Source organism: Daucus carota, chromosome 4 (genome assembly GCF_001625215.2).
Source record: "Daucus carota subsp. sativus chromosome 4, DH1 v3.0, whole genome shotgun sequence".
NCBI lineage: Eukaryota > Viridiplantae > Streptophyta > Magnoliopsida > Apiales > Apiaceae > Daucus > Daucus carota.
This window is the reverse complement of record NC_030384.2, coordinates 41,233,817-41,248,246: the sequence shown is the minus strand read 5'-3', so window position 1 is coordinate 41,248,246 and position 14,430 is coordinate 41,233,817. Positions and strand designations below refer to the sequence as shown.

Below are 14,430 nucleotides of genomic sequence, written 5' to 3'. Positions count from 1 at the left end.
TATATATTACTAATTTTTTAAAATTTTACTAAATCTAAATTGAAAATTTTACTAAATATTGAATCGACTAATAAATTTATTTATTTATTAAATATGCTTATGGCTTTTCAATTTCATTCAATTGTTTCCCATATAACAAATAATATATTTTACATATGACATTTCAAATAATTGTATGAATACTATTGTATTTTACTAATTACTAGTTCACTTAATAATATTAAAGAATTCTTCAAATATAATAATCAGTTTATCTCATTATGAAATTTTAATAGCTTACCAAAAAAAATTTACGAAATTTTATATAAAATTTCATATCTGATTCAATCCCGATTGTAATGTAACAGGCCAAGGTGGCCGGTATAAAATTTGTTCCCCTCGAGCACGTAGAATAGAAAAAAGATGATTGTATGTATGTACATTAATGTATGTTCAACATATAAGGGAAAATAATAAAGAAAAGTGGCTGCAACTCGGTGACAGTTGTGTGGGAAGAGAGAGAGAGAGAGAGTGCACCATCAACACTTGTCTTCCATCCTTCATCACCACCAAAATACACACAGTAACTTGTATCTATCCTCCACAGCAATACCCTCCTCCACTTTGTATCTATTATCTTCATAACTACACAGTGTTTTATAGAGGTAGTGGGGTTTGTACAGATGCTCTTGAAATGGGGAAAATCAGCCAGCAGCAGTTGCCTTTGCATCAACAAGAAATTGATGGAGTTGGGTCTTCTGATCACTCTGGGATCTGTTTTTCAATGTGGGGTGCCTCTAAATTGTGTAAAGTTTGCAACTTGAGGTGTCTTGTGGTTCTGATTCTCAGTGTTTCTGTCTTTCTTTCTGCTATTCGTTGGGGCTTGCCTCATCACTCTAAGAAATCTGGTTTTGATGCTAAATCTGAAATCAAGAATAGTGGTATGTTTGATTTTGTGCTTCTTTGATTAATTGGTTTTCACTGTTTTGTGTAATTAGGGTTTTGATGATTGTGGCTGTCAATTTGATTACTGGGTATGTGATTTTTTGGGTTTTAAGTAGTGGTTAAGCATGTTATTTAGCTTTATGTATTGCAAGCCTGATGTGATGAGCTGCCGTGTATAGGGCACTAGGTTTCTCTTAAGTTTGTGAACTTGGTATTCTAGCTTGTTGGTTGTTATCCTAACTAAAGGTTGTTCTGAGAGGAGGGATTTTAGATTTAGATTTCGAGAATATATTGATTCGTATATGGCGATGAATTTATGGGGAGTATCTTAACATTAAAATTTCCATATACGCTGAGTCCTTTAATTGGAGACTAAATTAGTACACATTTGGTTATCGATTTAGTTTTCACTTCTGAAGTTCTTATTCTGCTACAACAAGCATCTATTTCTATGGGTGCTTGTCCATTGATGGCGGACATTGTTTCAGATGGCTGATGATAAGTTGTCTTATCAAGTAAACGTACTGGTGTTGAACTCTTAGGATATTGGGGCCAGAGCAGAATTGGCGTCATGAATGCCTCACAGAACTCAAGAATCCACAGAGTTCAACATTATTTTTTTTCTCCCTCTAGATCGAAAGGAAATAATCTGTTAATCGTAGTTAGTGAATTTTTAGTGTTGTCAACTACGGTGGTTACTGGAATATATTTGCATAGTATGACAAATAAAAAAGTTCAGGATTATTAATTATTAAGGATCATTCCTCTTAACTAATTTGTCCTGAACTAAGGAAAAAAGATAAAGAACTTGGTGAGTAAAAAAATTAGAAAATCTTCGAGTTACATGGCGCACAATGTACCCCCCCCCCCCCCCCCGCCATCCCCGCCATCCCCGCCATGTGAATGATCTTAATATATAGTTGCTCGTTGCATGTACAAGTCGTAATAGTAGCTTTAAAGTTATTATTATCAATTCAATATTGCTTGCTGCTAGTTATCAACGACATACTTACTTAATTACTTTTGTTCTTATTTCAGCGACGGTTCAGGCTTACTTCAGACTGCAGAGGCCGGTGTCGGTACTCATTCCATTCATGAGTAAACTTGAATATGATATCAATGAGGAAATAGGAATCCCTTCTACAAAGGTTTATACTGCATATCCACTTCATGCTCTTTATAATAGTTTTAAAACTTTCATGGATAAGAGTAATTCAATTATTGACTAATTGTACAGGTTGCAATCCTCTCAATGCACCCTGCACATGTAGTAAATTCGACAGATGTGATCTTTGGCATGCTTTCTGATCCCATAAGTGCTCCAATAAACGCAATTTATCTGAGTGTGCTAAGATCATCTTTCGTGGGATTGTTTCAGAAACAAGTAAACCTGACAGTGACAAATTCAACATTTGGGCAGCCAGCTTTGTTTGAGAGTGTAAAATTTCCAGGCGGTATCACTGTGATCCCTAAAAAATCTGCTTCCCCTTGGCAGATACCGCAAATCTTCTTTAATTTTACCCTCCATAATACGATAAAAGATATAGAACAAAATTTTGATGATTTCAAGGTTCAGCTAACATCGGGGTTACATTTGGCACCAGACGAGGTAATTTTGTGCTTTACTTTGAGGCAGATATTTTTTGACACCTGAACATAAAACTGTCAGAATTTACTACAACACTGTAATGCAAAAAAAAAAAGTAAAGAAAAAGAAATACACATGAATCACATCTTTGTGTTTGTGCTTTATACATCGTGTGTCAAAATAGAGAAAATTATGATAGTTCTGTTGGTCTCTATTTCCTGGGTATAAAATAGCTTGGACAGATTGTTTTGTTTCCTGTCAACTTGGCAGTTGGCACATGCATGTACTGGTGCCAACTATAGATTTATCATAATATTGTACACTCTGATCTTGTCTATATGACTATATCTTATTGGAAACTGATAATTATGTTTTTGCTTGCAGAATATTTATGTGCAGGTCACAAATGAAATCGGCTCAACTGTGGATACCCCTGTTACAGTTCAGATTTCAGTTACATCAGACCAAGGGGGCATACTACCCCAGAGATTGAAGCAGTTGGCTCAAACAATCACAGGGTCGCACTCAAAAAATCTTGGTCTTGACAACTCTGTTTTTGGTAAAGTTAAGCAAATTCGTCTATCGTCATACCTCAGGAACACTCTTCATGCTTCCTCTCCGACACCTTCTCCTGCACCCTCTCCGGGAGGAAATGAATACACAGAGCCTTCATATTCTCCAGATATTTCTCCATCATATGCACCAGCTCCTTTGCCCCACCTTCGTCATAAATCACCTTGTTATGACTGTGCCGCTCCCTCACCATCTGTTGGCAACAACCCAATCTCACCAAGTCCTTACCATCAACATTATTCTCCAAACCCCAAATCAAATTCTCCTGAACCTTCAAATGTTTATACCCATGCTCCTCACCCTAGTCCACATTGTGGTTCTGAAAATTCACCAAGCCCTGCGCCGTCTCAGTCTAAGCCAGTTCCTCCAAGCCCCTTGTCTCCAGCTCTATCTAACCCACTTACTCCCACACTTTCACCTCATTCTTCCACTCCTGCAACTCCCATGGCTCCCACCTCTCAGACAATCCCAGGTCTTTCTCCGCTACCAGCTGTAGCCTATAGCTCTAGTCCAGGTAAGGGAAGGATAAATGGAATGAGTTCAGATACTTCATCCTCATCATGTAAGTTAGTATGACAAATTTGTGAATAATATTTTGATTTTCTTCCTTATTCTTCAAATTGGCTCGTGCTTGATTTACATTATCGTTAATTCCCCAGTTCTGTATCCAGTCACTCAGTTGCCCGTGCCGAATGTTTAATCACATGTTTCATTAGTAGAATAGGGACATAAGATTTTTAAATTTATTTTGTGAACCATGAATAACTTTTTCCTCGGGAAATCACTTGCTTCATCACTTGTTTGCTTCTGATTTTTGTTTAGTTCACAAATGAATGATCTCCCCTCCGGCCTTCCTTTCGCTAAAATTATTTGTATAACATGTAGTTTGAAAACAGTTCTTCGAAATTTGTAAGCCTTCAAATGTCCTCTCTCTTTTTTGAAATTATTCTTGTCCTAGCTCAATTATTTAACAATTATTTAAAAATAAACAATGGGTTAAGATCTAGGAATATGTATGTCTTCTGCTTGATTATGCTGAATTATCTCGTATCCATTGTGCTTGCGTTGTCTGCTTAACCTTGCCACTCCCTGTTGCTGAATATATATATATATAGGGATATTTTCTCTGTTTCTTCTTATTTTGCAACTTTTGTTACAGCCTTTTCTTCGAAGACTTGGACGTTCTTGATCTTCATGCTCTTGACATTGCATCAGTTGTGCTGGGTGTAGAGTTAGCAGCTGTCTTCTCAAACCATCGGCATTTGGCTGTTTCAAGCAATCAAGAGATCACATCTTGCAGTTTTTCTCTCGTTAACATGGTCAAAGTGTTTTGGGAAGTTCTTTTTGGGGCATAAAATTTACAAAAAAAAAAATGAAGAAGTTGTAGGTTGAAGCCAAAAAGTGGCAGGCCTTCTATCATACATCCTCATAACATGTAAACATCCGAAAGTTTTCCCTAAGGGAATAAGTGAAGATGTTGGTTATCCCAGACTAGTGCTCCGGTGCAGTAGTTCAAGGAGACCTAGTAGTATAAAGTAAATGTAAATTGTAAGAGTTCTTCTTGAGCATCTGCACTGCGGGTTTAGCAAAACATATACAAAAGCAAAGAAACTTCGACTGTTCTATATTTCGAACATAACTGTAGTTCACAGACGTGTTGAGTGAAATGGTAGATAACAATACATGAAATGATTACACAGTGCATATTCTGAATTTCGACCGAGACAGATTAGAGTTGGAGCATCTAGTGTTTGTGGCCAATCGTCGAGTTTGATGGAGATCTGTATAAGCTATATGCAAGCTTTGCAAACAAAACTGCATTACTTACAGAGAGGTTAATTATCTGCACAAAGCGAAACACAACACCTGCAAGAGGGATTAGTTAAGAAAACAAAACACAAGAACTGCATCTCTGTCCCTCTACATTGTTGTCAGTTGTCACTGCAATTATAGTTTTGTACTTGACATTCTAGAACAAGTCCAAGGTATATATAAATGACAGTGAGCCAAGTATCCACCATAAGTGGTACTTTGGTCTAAACTTACCTGGCCATGGTGACGGAAAGCGAGAGCTAGCTAAAAAATCGTCCACCACGGACTATCTGCACATGTATGTACAAGATTTGTTACACACTATATGTGCCATAATTGCAGATTTATGGCATTTAGAATGATTTATCAAGTGCTAAAACTGACCTCTAGGAGCAGATCTCCAATTAGAGAGCAAACTGAAAGGCCACAGTAAGTGTAATACTTGCCTCCAACTCCAGTTCACCGAGTTTCTGGCTGCTTGTGTAGGATATTGATCATCTCGGTCGTCATTGTTTGAGGGATCGTCTGGTAGCTGATATCGGCATACTGGACATGAATTATGTAGATGCAGCCAAGGAACGATGCAATCTGAATGGTAGAAATGTCTACAAGGTAGCTCTTTTGCTTCCCCACCAACTTCGAATGCATCTTTACAAACAGGACAATGAGAGTCACTGATCAAATGCGACGGTCCAAGAGTCAGTATAGGTAATCCTTCAATGGCAGAAGCTGGTGCTGGAGCTGGCCCTGGCCTCAATTCTTCCATCACTTCATCCACTGAAGGCTCTGCAGGTTCCTCCTGAACATGCAAGGTTTCGCGTGGAGGGACGTATCTTGGAGGCCGAGGAGGTCCTCCCACCCGAAGAACAATGTCATCAAATCTGCTCTCATAATTAAGATTAAGTGGATGGAATGAGTTTGGCTCCAGCATGAGATTTAAGTAGTCTAATGCAGCAGGTGCAGCGCGTCTCGATGATCCATAGACATCCAACAGACCCCTAGGTCTTGACACATCAAACTCGTACCATAAGTCGCATAGGCAAAGGGGGCAACAAATTTGAGAAGTGGGCAACCGTATTGTTCTTTGGCAATGTGGACACCAGTAGTAATGGTTTCTTCTCATTCTCTGGACTCCATTTACGACAACACGAGGACGAGGGGGCAAAGACATTGTGCTGAAGTTTGTTGTTTGGTTAAGAGACGAGATCAAGAAGAGAAGGTCCTTAAATCTTTGAAACAGAGAATTGAGATGGAAGGTTTTATAGGTGAAAATTTTGTGAACAATACAGAAAAGGATGGCCTTAAGAGTAGAATGTAAAGATTCTGTTTTGTTATGTTTCCTACACAAGTTTTGCAGCTTCATCATATTGTCTTCCGATAAACAAGTAAAGGATGAGTGAAGTCAGATATCAAGTTTTACATTGGCTTTGGGCAAGTGCTACTTGTATCTTTTCATCAAATTAAGCACGCGTAGGTGAATCTTTAAAACTATTCAGGAAAATCTGAAACGGGGGTTGTAAAAAGGTTTGTCTCTGTGTGTGCCATGGGCACGAAAATTTTCGTATTTAGATCATTTTGATCGGTGTGATTGGTGTATTTGTAGCGGGGTCCATCATTATTAAGAAGTAGAGTCAATCAAAATATCCAAACACAAAAATTTCCGCGCTTAGCATGTGTTGATGGGCACACCATAGAAAAATCGTTTGTAAATTCCGAATCTGAAATAAATATAACAAAAATCCTAACTCTTGCCACTCAATATTGGAATCAACAAATATTAATCTTTGAAAAACATTCAAATTTGTTAACAAGAATTTGAACAAAATAAATTTGGAATACACAAACAAAATGAGACAGCTCTCATAATTTTTTTTAATTTAATCATAACTTATTCACAGAAAATACATATGATTATTCTAATTCGTATTTTTTCGGGTTATCATTTCTAAGAAAGTTTGTATTAAAATAATACTATTAACAATATATTCATATTTATTAATTTGTATTTTTCTCAGTCAGGTTCACGTCGGGTTTCGGATTGTGTTGGATTATCCCACACCTGAATTTGTAATTTGTCTAATTCAATTTACATTTGAGTACTTGCATGTATAAATATATTTTTTAAAAATATTTGGGTATGTAGTAAAAAAACAACGGTTTTTCTATGGTGTGTCCATGGGCACACACTAAGCACCAAAATTTATGAAATCGGAAGGTTTCTATTGTCTTACCTTCTTTAATAATGGTGGACCCCCTACAGTTACAACAACCACACCAATCAAAACCATCCATTTTTATTAATGTTAGTGCTTAGCATGTGCCCATGGGCACACACTAGCCAAACCGAAAAAACAAAATACAAAGTAGTTAAACGGTTACAAAACCGAGTTCCATCCGAGTTACCGAGTGAGGGAAGAGATTGGGTTTATCGCCTAAACGGGCCATCCATCCAACTCCATCAAAACCCAAACATCACCCTCCTTATTTCCCCTCTTTCTCTCTCTAAAAATACTCTAGAGAGAAGCCTTCCAAACTAAACTAATCCTCTCTCTCTCGCACTCATTTATGGAAATTTAACCCCCAAACATCACCCTATCTATTCAAACCCTAAACTCGAAAAAATTAAAAATGTCTCGCACAATATTTCAAACAGTCCCTATCTCCCCAATTCCAGCTTGTAACAAGCCCTTGTTTTCTCCAGAATTACCTCTATCGCCCTCCAGAGTCTCGTTTTTCCGGCCGTTCAGGGCTCCGATTAAGCTCCGGATAGGTAGAATTGTTGTGAGAGCTTCGTCGTCGGCGCCGGTGGTTGATGACGACGCAATTAAAGGACTGGAGAGGTGTTTGGCGAGTGATTCAGCGGCGTCGTCGTCGTCGGGGGTTTTGTATGGCCCGGTTATGAAGGGAGGGCAGTACGGAGCGTTTAGCGGTGCCACGACGTTGGAGAAATCGAAGCTCGATTTGACGCAGAAGCAGACCAAGTCCAGTCCTGAGGTTTGTTTGTTGACTTTTCGGGATGATTGTTGTATTTGTTTAGCTAAAATGGATGAATAGATAGGTGAATTAACTGGAATAGTGTTACTGTTTTCCAATATAGTTTTTCAATATAATAGCTGTATTAATTTAGCTGAAGTGCATACATAGGTAGATTAACGGCTTGTATTGTATGTTCGGGTTTGTTGCTAGGTAGGTGAATTTGTTCATAGTTTTAGCTGAATTTAGTTTGGGTAATGGCTTTTGATTTTCTGAAATTAATTCGAAGGTTAGCTAGGCCTCTAACTAAATTGGAAAGAAGCAAGCGAAAACATTTCTAAAACATGACTTGGCATAGAAGTGGCGACTACAAACTGATTGATAGAAACACAGCGCTCACTCATATTCTTGGAATAATTTTTTAAAATATATTTACCCAACAGGGACTCATTTTGCCACACCATTGCTAGTCCTGGCTCATAAGTTGCAAAATGCTTAAAACAGGGGCAATTTGGAATGTTGGATATAATGTTGAGCGTGATGTGGTGGCAAAAGTTGGTTATAGGTTTTGGCGAGAGCTAAATTGTTACTTGACTAGTATACCTATAACCACAAAATAGCTGCAGGAGAAATATTTCCAGAATATATTTTAAAAAGTTTTAGACAGAATTAATTTCTTGTTTCCTTTTTTTTTTATTTGGCATTTTTGGCAATTGGTAGGTCCAGTGTTCTTATTTCAAACTATCTTAGTTTTCGACATGGTCATATATTTGCAGATCATAGTTGTTGGTCTGACATGTTATTGCCGGAATGGACTTAATAGAGGTTGTGCAACCATACCCGATCTGAGATTTTTGATGCTAAAAACTTAATATATTTAACTATTACCGATTTCTTTGGGATCAAAGTCCTTTTGCTTTGGACAGTAACTTTACTAATTTTTATTGGTTGCTTACTATTATCTGCAACTGTGACATGTTATTACTGGAATGGAATGGACCTAATAGTGACTTTGCAATTGTACTCAATCATAGCTTACTATAAAACCATATACAGTATATTTTTACTACTATAAATTCCTTTAGAATCACAGTCCTTTTGTTTTGTACAGTAACTTCAGTGTGCATTTATTTGTTGCTAACTTTGTATCTCTGGACATCTGACACTGAAACTCTCTGCAATCTTCCAGCTTGCAATTGGCGGAGGTGGTGGGAATATTGGGAAAAGTATAAATTTTGGTGGTGGTGATGGGGGAGACGACAATGGTGATGATGATGACTACTTTGATGACTTCGATGAGGATGATGATGGTGATGAGGGTGGCCTGTTTAGGAGAAGGATGGTTCTTCCAGAGGTTAGCAGCTTGTGAAGCACAATGACAAACACCTTTTCTTTTTATTATACCTTGATGTTGATATATGTTCATACTCATTAATTTGCATCAATTTCTTACAGCTGTTCGATAGGGAACTTATTAAAGCAGTATTGAACGAATGGCAGAAGACAATGATAGATTTACCAGCAGGAATTCGGCAGGCCTGTGAAATGGTACAGTGTATTATTTTTGTGGTTTTTAAATGTGTATTAACTTAATTTGACATAGTAAATTCTTGTAGGGCTTAGTGAGCACTGCACAGATGGTAAAATATCTAGCAATTAATGCAAGGCCAACCGCTACTCGGGCGATTTCTCGCACACTTCCTCAAGGACTGTCTCGGGGGTTTATAGGCAGGTAATTTTGAAGGCATATTGCAGTATTGCTATATATGGCAGGTTCTTCAGCAAGTTCAATGTTGTTTCTACTGTCCAAGACTCATAAAATAAAGTTATTTAAATAATTTAACTTGGTTAGCAACTCATGTTTTTTAATATATAATGTGCTCATGTTGCAGTATATAATGTTTTTAAATATATAATGTGTGGACTTTCGATGTTCTCTCTCATATGAAGAAAAGATGTTTGTAGCTACTGATATTTATGAACAAGAAGAAATTATGCAAAATTGTACTTATAAGATAACAAAATTGCAGTCGAGCACCAAACCTTCTGCGGTTCTGCCAATTGTGCTACTATTCTAGATCATGCTTATGAGAGCTCCTTTTGTCTTGTTATTTATAGTCTGATTATGGTTGTCAGAAAAGGTTGCAAGTGACTTAGCTATTAAGAGATTGCTTTATATAATTATATCGGATTTATGGCTTTGTTAGAAAAGTGGAAATTATTTGTTGCTTGTTAACATCAGGAGCAATATGGTGCTAGATTGTGGAAATGTGCAATTGGTGACCTGTAAGCATATATCTGACTTCCCTTAATTTGACTTGTATTCACAGGATGATAGCAGATCCTGCGTTTCTACACAGGCTTCTCTTTGAGCAGGCATCTACATTCGGTTGCTCAGTCTGGTGGGAGTTCAAAAATCGCAAGGAGAGGTAGTATATAATTTGAATTTGATGACAGAGTATGATGACTATATATTAATGTCTAATTATCATATGTTTTGTCATGTTATTAGGATAAAGCAGGAATGGGATCTTGCCCTTATCAATGTTCTAACCGTAACAGCTTGCAATGCTATAGTTGTTTGGACGCTTGCCCCTTGTCGTTCGTATGGGAACACATTTCGTTTTGATCTACAAAATACTCTGCAAAAGCTTCCAAACAATATATTTGAAAAGAGCTATCCACTTAGAGAGTTTGACATGCAGAAGAGAATCCACTCATTCTTCTACAAAGCTGCAGAATTGTGTATGGTTGGGTTAACTGCTGGGGCAACCCAGGGTGCTTTGTCAAATCTTGTTGCTAGCAAAAAGGAAGGAAGGTGAATAATGTTTAGTCTGTTTTTGTTCTGTTCACACTTCATTACTTTGGTTTGTACGTCACATTTTTTTGCTTTAAATTGCCAAGCGCAAACCATTTCTGTACTCATATCTTTTCTGAATTTGCATTTAATTTATAGGTTATCTGTGACAATTCCATCCGTCAGTACCAATGCTCTTGGTTATGGAGCTTTCCTTGGTCTGTATGCAAACCTACGTTATCAGCTGTTGTGTGGATTTGACAAGGCTATGGTCCAACATTTTGATGTTATTGGTGTAGCATTGGTTTTTAGCACAGCTTTGAGGTATGTGGATTTTTCATTATTAAATTGTCATCTTAGGAATCTTTCACTTGTTTGTTTTCTGGTATGTTCATATTTGCATATCAAGAAGTTTTGCCTCTTTGGTGGTTATGCATATGCTTTCGTCTTTGCCTGTATAGTATTTGTGTATATTCACTTGGTTAAATAGTATTTGTGTATATCTCTGTGGAAGTTATTTTCCCTCATCATCTTCACTAAGCTAGTATGACTTACTGACCTGAATAAGCTCGAGGAAAGTTTAGCTTTACTTGCACCTTTTAACCTGTTCGCTGATCTACTGGTCTGAGGTTTACTGGTATAGAAATGCAATTATCCCCAGGTGGTAAATCAGTGCACTGAATTCAAGCCTCTTTGATGGTATAAGCATAGTTATGTGATCAATTATGCCAATAATATATAGTGACCTTGAGTCATATACTTTATAGCCTAGAGTGATATTTTGGAATGATTGTCCAGACTGAAATATTACAAAAGTTCACAAAGAAAGTGATTGATAAAAATCCAGATGTTGTATCATGGTTACATCTTTTCTTTTATATGTAGGTTGTTGAATACTCAGTTAGGTGAGACATCTCGGTTGGCCTGGCTCGGGGTTGAAGTTGATCCTCTAGCTCTGTCAGAAAACCGCTTGAAGGCGTACAGTAGACCATCTGAAGCTGTTGATCAAGCCTCTTCATCAAAATGGTTCATCTCCAAGAATCCCATTGTATCTGGCCTTGGGCTACTTGGCATCAAACAGGGACTTCAAAGTGATTCTGTCCCTGAGGGTGAAGCACCACCTCCCAAGCCTAGGAGAAAGAGAGTAGTTAGGAAAAAGGTCTCAACAACCTGAGTTTTTAGGTGGTCAAACAAGGTCTCAACTTGCCTTTCAATTTTGCAATGCTACAATTATGATGCTGGATCACCTCGATAAACAACAGGCAGTACTGGTGAGCACGCGGGACTACTGATGACTGGCAGAGTATTTTGTATATTTGATGATCTTCATTGAAGAATATCGAGATGAGCATAGCTTTCTCATTGTTTTGACTTTTGATTATAGCCAAATTCTAGTCGACGTTTGGATGACTTGGTATTTAGATTACTTGGGAGTTCATTCTTCATAGTTAATATAAAAAATTCTCTTGATCCACAGCTGTGTAGTTACAATATTATTGTCACATACTCTTTGGAGATTAGTGATTTGGGCTTCTGGTATTTGGCTTGAATAAACATCTTATGAGATCTATAGCTAGCATATATTAATGGTCTTTGTGCTGGCTAAACAGTGCATCTCTAGTGCAGATGATCATTATCCCTGCAAATTTTCATAGAGACATCCAGCTCAAAGGTTTACTTTTTCGACCAAACCGAAGGGGTAAGAAGGCATAGAAATTTCGAAAGCAAAGGTTTCTTTTAGCAATCCAGGGGCATTCATGTTACAGTCACTCTTGTATCATTCATTCACATTCATGTTACAGTCACCCATGTTTAAAAATCATATGTATTGTGTTAAGGTTGGGGACTAGAGGCTAAACAAAAGAGTATGGTTTTTTAGCCCAAAAAATAAAAGAAAATGTGATATCTTATATTTTAGAGAACAATCCCCCTTTTTAACTGTTGTATTTTTTAACCATTTTTAGTTTTTTACACGTTACCAATTAAAGGATGGAAGAGCTAAATATTAAAAAAGAAGAAAACTACTTAACGCTTTTATGAACGACGTAAATATATAATATGCGATTAGTCGAGTATTACCAAGGAAATGCATAATTATTTTGTAATCATTTATGTAAATATTCTTTTGAAAGAGAGAACTAATAATTTTTACGATATTTTGCGCTTTAAAGCCAGCTTTTTAAATAAAAAATATTACGAATATGGATTTTATGCATATTACGGATGGGCGTATCCATATATTCTCCCATCTTGATCCTGGCGTATGACATATCCATACTCAGGCCAATCTCGATCAATTTTACAAATTAGAGAATCCAGGTACGAACATGACCCATGCATGTGAAGATGAGACTTATATTTTGTTAAATTTGTTTTATGTATTTAAAATTTTATTTAATTTGAAATAAGATTAAAATTAATTATCAGAGACAGCTATTTTCAAAACCAAAATCCATTTTTAAAAATAAATTACAGTGACAATTCCCTCTATTTTAACAGGACTTGTTCTAAGAAATTATGTTAAACACCCCCAATAAATTATGTACATCAAAAATTTTATCTAAACACATATAATAAAAATAATTTTTCATTTACAAATAATTTCTTGTTTATAATACAAGCCACCATACCTTTCGAATAATACAATCGTGGAAATTTTACTACCTATAAATAGACGAATAATCAATCCGCGCCTTATCCCCAAGAGTCAAGACACAATCTCCACCTCGAGCCGGTGGCGCGTGCACAACATGAACTTGACCCCATCCTACTGGCTTGTTCACCACCCTTCAATCTCACAGTTCCAGTGGAACCAAGGCCAAACATGGGGCTCAACTCCACTCTTCTTAGCCCTCACTCTCCTCACCTATCTCTCTCTCACCTACTCTCTCTCCACCCACATCTCTCTCACTCTCCCCAAATCTCTCCTCCGTCTCTTTTCCGCCTTCCACAACCTCCTCCTCTCTCTCCTCTCTCTCATCATGGCCCTCGGCTGCTCCCTCTCTATTCTCCACCAAATGCCCAACTATTCCTGGATCGTTTGTTTCCCACCCAATGAGACCCTTCCACGTGGACCCGTGTTCTTCTGGGCCAATGTGTTTTATTTTTCCAAGATTCTTGAATTTCTAGACACCCTTTTGATCATCCTTGGCGGGAGCAACGACAGACGCCGTCTCTCGTTCCTCCACGTTTACCACCACACCGTGGTGGTGGTCATGTGCTATTTATGGCTTGCGACGAGTCAGTCACTTTTTCCGGTGGCATTGATCACCAATGCCACGGTGCACGTGATAATGTATAGCTATTACTTGTTGTGTGCTTTGGGGAAGAGGCCGCGGTGGAAGAGGGCGGTGACTGATTGCCAGATTGTGCAGTTTGTGTTCAGTTTTTGTGTGTCTGGAGTGATGCTTTACCATCATTTCTGGAGGGGAGGGTGTTGTGGGATTTGGGGATGGTGTTTTAATGCAGTTTTCAATGCTTCTCTTTTGGCCCTGTTTCTCAATTTCCATTCCAAGAATTATCAGGCCAAGAAGAATGAGCAGCTGCTTAAAAACAAATGATCATCACCCCTTGTGCTGCTGCTTGTTGCTTTAAGCTTTTATGTGCTGCTGATTGAGTTTAGTATATCACAAGTTTGTGCCTTTCATTCTACGTACTGATGATTTATAGTACTTTTCATGCTCAAATGACAAGATAATTCACACATATTTTACTTGCATTTACCTGTAGTCTTTTATTAACTGATGCTTGATCATGCACATCT

At 37.6% G+C, this 14,430-nt stretch overlaps 4 protein-coding genes across 5 annotated transcripts; 3 read left to right on the top strand and 1 right to left on the bottom strand.

Annotated features, from left to right (window-relative positions):
* Positions 1-415: 415 nt before the first annotated feature.
* Positions 416-4,710, top strand: LOC108219417 (uncharacterized). 2 transcript variants are annotated; one of them, XM_017392864.2, is made up of 5 exons: positions 416-920; positions 1,963-2,072; positions 2,162-2,533; positions 2,897-3,647; positions 4,245-4,710. In XM_017392864.2, exons 1-5 carry the CDS (start codon positions 425-427, stop codon positions 4,313-4,315), a joined length of 1,800 nt encoding a protein of 599 aa, XP_017248353.2. In that variant the 5' UTR covers positions 416-424; the 3' UTR covers positions 4,316-4,710. The 2 variants fall into 2 exon arrangements, with proteins under 2 accessions (XP_017248353.2, XP_017248354.1); XM_017392865.2 differs by having other exon boundaries at positions 440-920; positions 2,897-3,599.
* On the bottom strand, positions 4,438-6,213 carry LOC108219418 (probable E3 ubiquitin-protein ligase RHY1A). Its single transcript, XM_017392866.2, has 2 exons — positions 5,282-6,213; positions 4,438-5,187 (listed from the first exon to the last, which is right to left on the bottom strand). Exons 1-2 carry the CDS (start codon positions 6,066-6,068, stop codon positions 5,162-5,164), a joined length of 813 nt encoding a protein of 270 aa, XP_017248355.2. The 5' UTR covers positions 6,069-6,213; the 3' UTR covers positions 4,438-5,161.
* A 1,076-nt stretch (positions 6,214-7,289) lies between these two features.
* On the top strand, positions 7,290-12,206 carry LOC108218981 (protein RETICULATA-RELATED 1, chloroplastic). The gene is made up of 8 exons (XM_017392187.2): positions 7,290-7,891; positions 9,060-9,224; positions 9,326-9,418; positions 9,487-9,602; positions 10,201-10,299; positions 10,383-10,688; positions 10,827-10,991; positions 11,553-12,206. The coding sequence occupies exons 1-8, from the start codon at positions 7,526-7,528 to the stop codon at positions 11,839-11,841; spliced, it is 1,599 nt and encodes a 532-aa protein (XP_017247676.1). The 5' UTR covers positions 7,290-7,525; the 3' UTR covers positions 11,842-12,206.
* A 1,138-nt stretch (positions 12,207-13,344) lies between these two features.
* LOC108218648 (fatty acid elongase 3-like) lies at positions 13,345-14,396 on the top strand. Its single transcript, XM_017391683.2, has one exon. The coding sequence runs from the start codon at positions 13,418-13,420 to the stop codon at positions 14,225-14,227; it is 810 nt and encodes a 269-aa protein (XP_017247172.1). The 5' UTR covers positions 13,345-13,417; the 3' UTR covers positions 14,228-14,396.
* The last annotated feature ends 34 nt before the right edge of the window (positions 14,397-14,430 follow it).

Bases quoted from the DNA above. Each gene is read 5' to 3' on its own strand.
- LOC108218981 (XM_017392187.2), top strand. From the start codon at position 7,526: ATGTCTCGCACAATATTTCAAACAGTCCCTATCTCCCCAATTCCAGCT. The intron at 9,419-9,486 runs GTACAGTGTATT...AAATTCTTGTAG, and splicing joins TTCGGCAGGCCTGTGAAATG to GGCTTAGTGAGCACTGCACA. The intron at 10,300-10,382 runs GTAGTATATAAT...TCATGTTATTAG, and splicing joins TTCAAAAATCGCAAGGAGAG to GATAAAGCAGGAATGGGATC.
- LOC108219417 (XM_017392864.2), top strand. From the start codon at position 425: ATGTATGTTCAACATATAAGGGAAAATAATAAAGAAAAGTGGCTGCAA. The intron at 2,073-2,161 runs GTTTATACTGCA...CTAATTGTACAG, and splicing joins TAGGAATCCCTTCTACAAAG to GTTGCAATCCTCTCAATGCA. The intron at 2,534-2,896 runs GTAATTTTGTGC...TTTTGCTTGCAG, and splicing joins TACATTTGGCACCAGACGAG to AATATTTATGTGCAGGTCAC.
- LOC108219418 (XM_017392866.2), bottom strand. From the start codon at position 6,068: ATGTCTTTGCCCCCTCGTCCTCGTGTTGTCGTAAATGGAGTCCAGAGA. The intron at 5,188-5,281 runs GTCAGTTTTAGC...ATACATGTGCAG, and splicing joins TTGGAGATCTGCTCCTAGAG to ATAGTCCGTGGTGGACGATT.
- LOC108218648 (XM_017391683.2), top strand. From the start codon at position 13,418: ATGAACTTGACCCCATCCTACTGGCTTGTTCACCACCCTTCAATCTCA.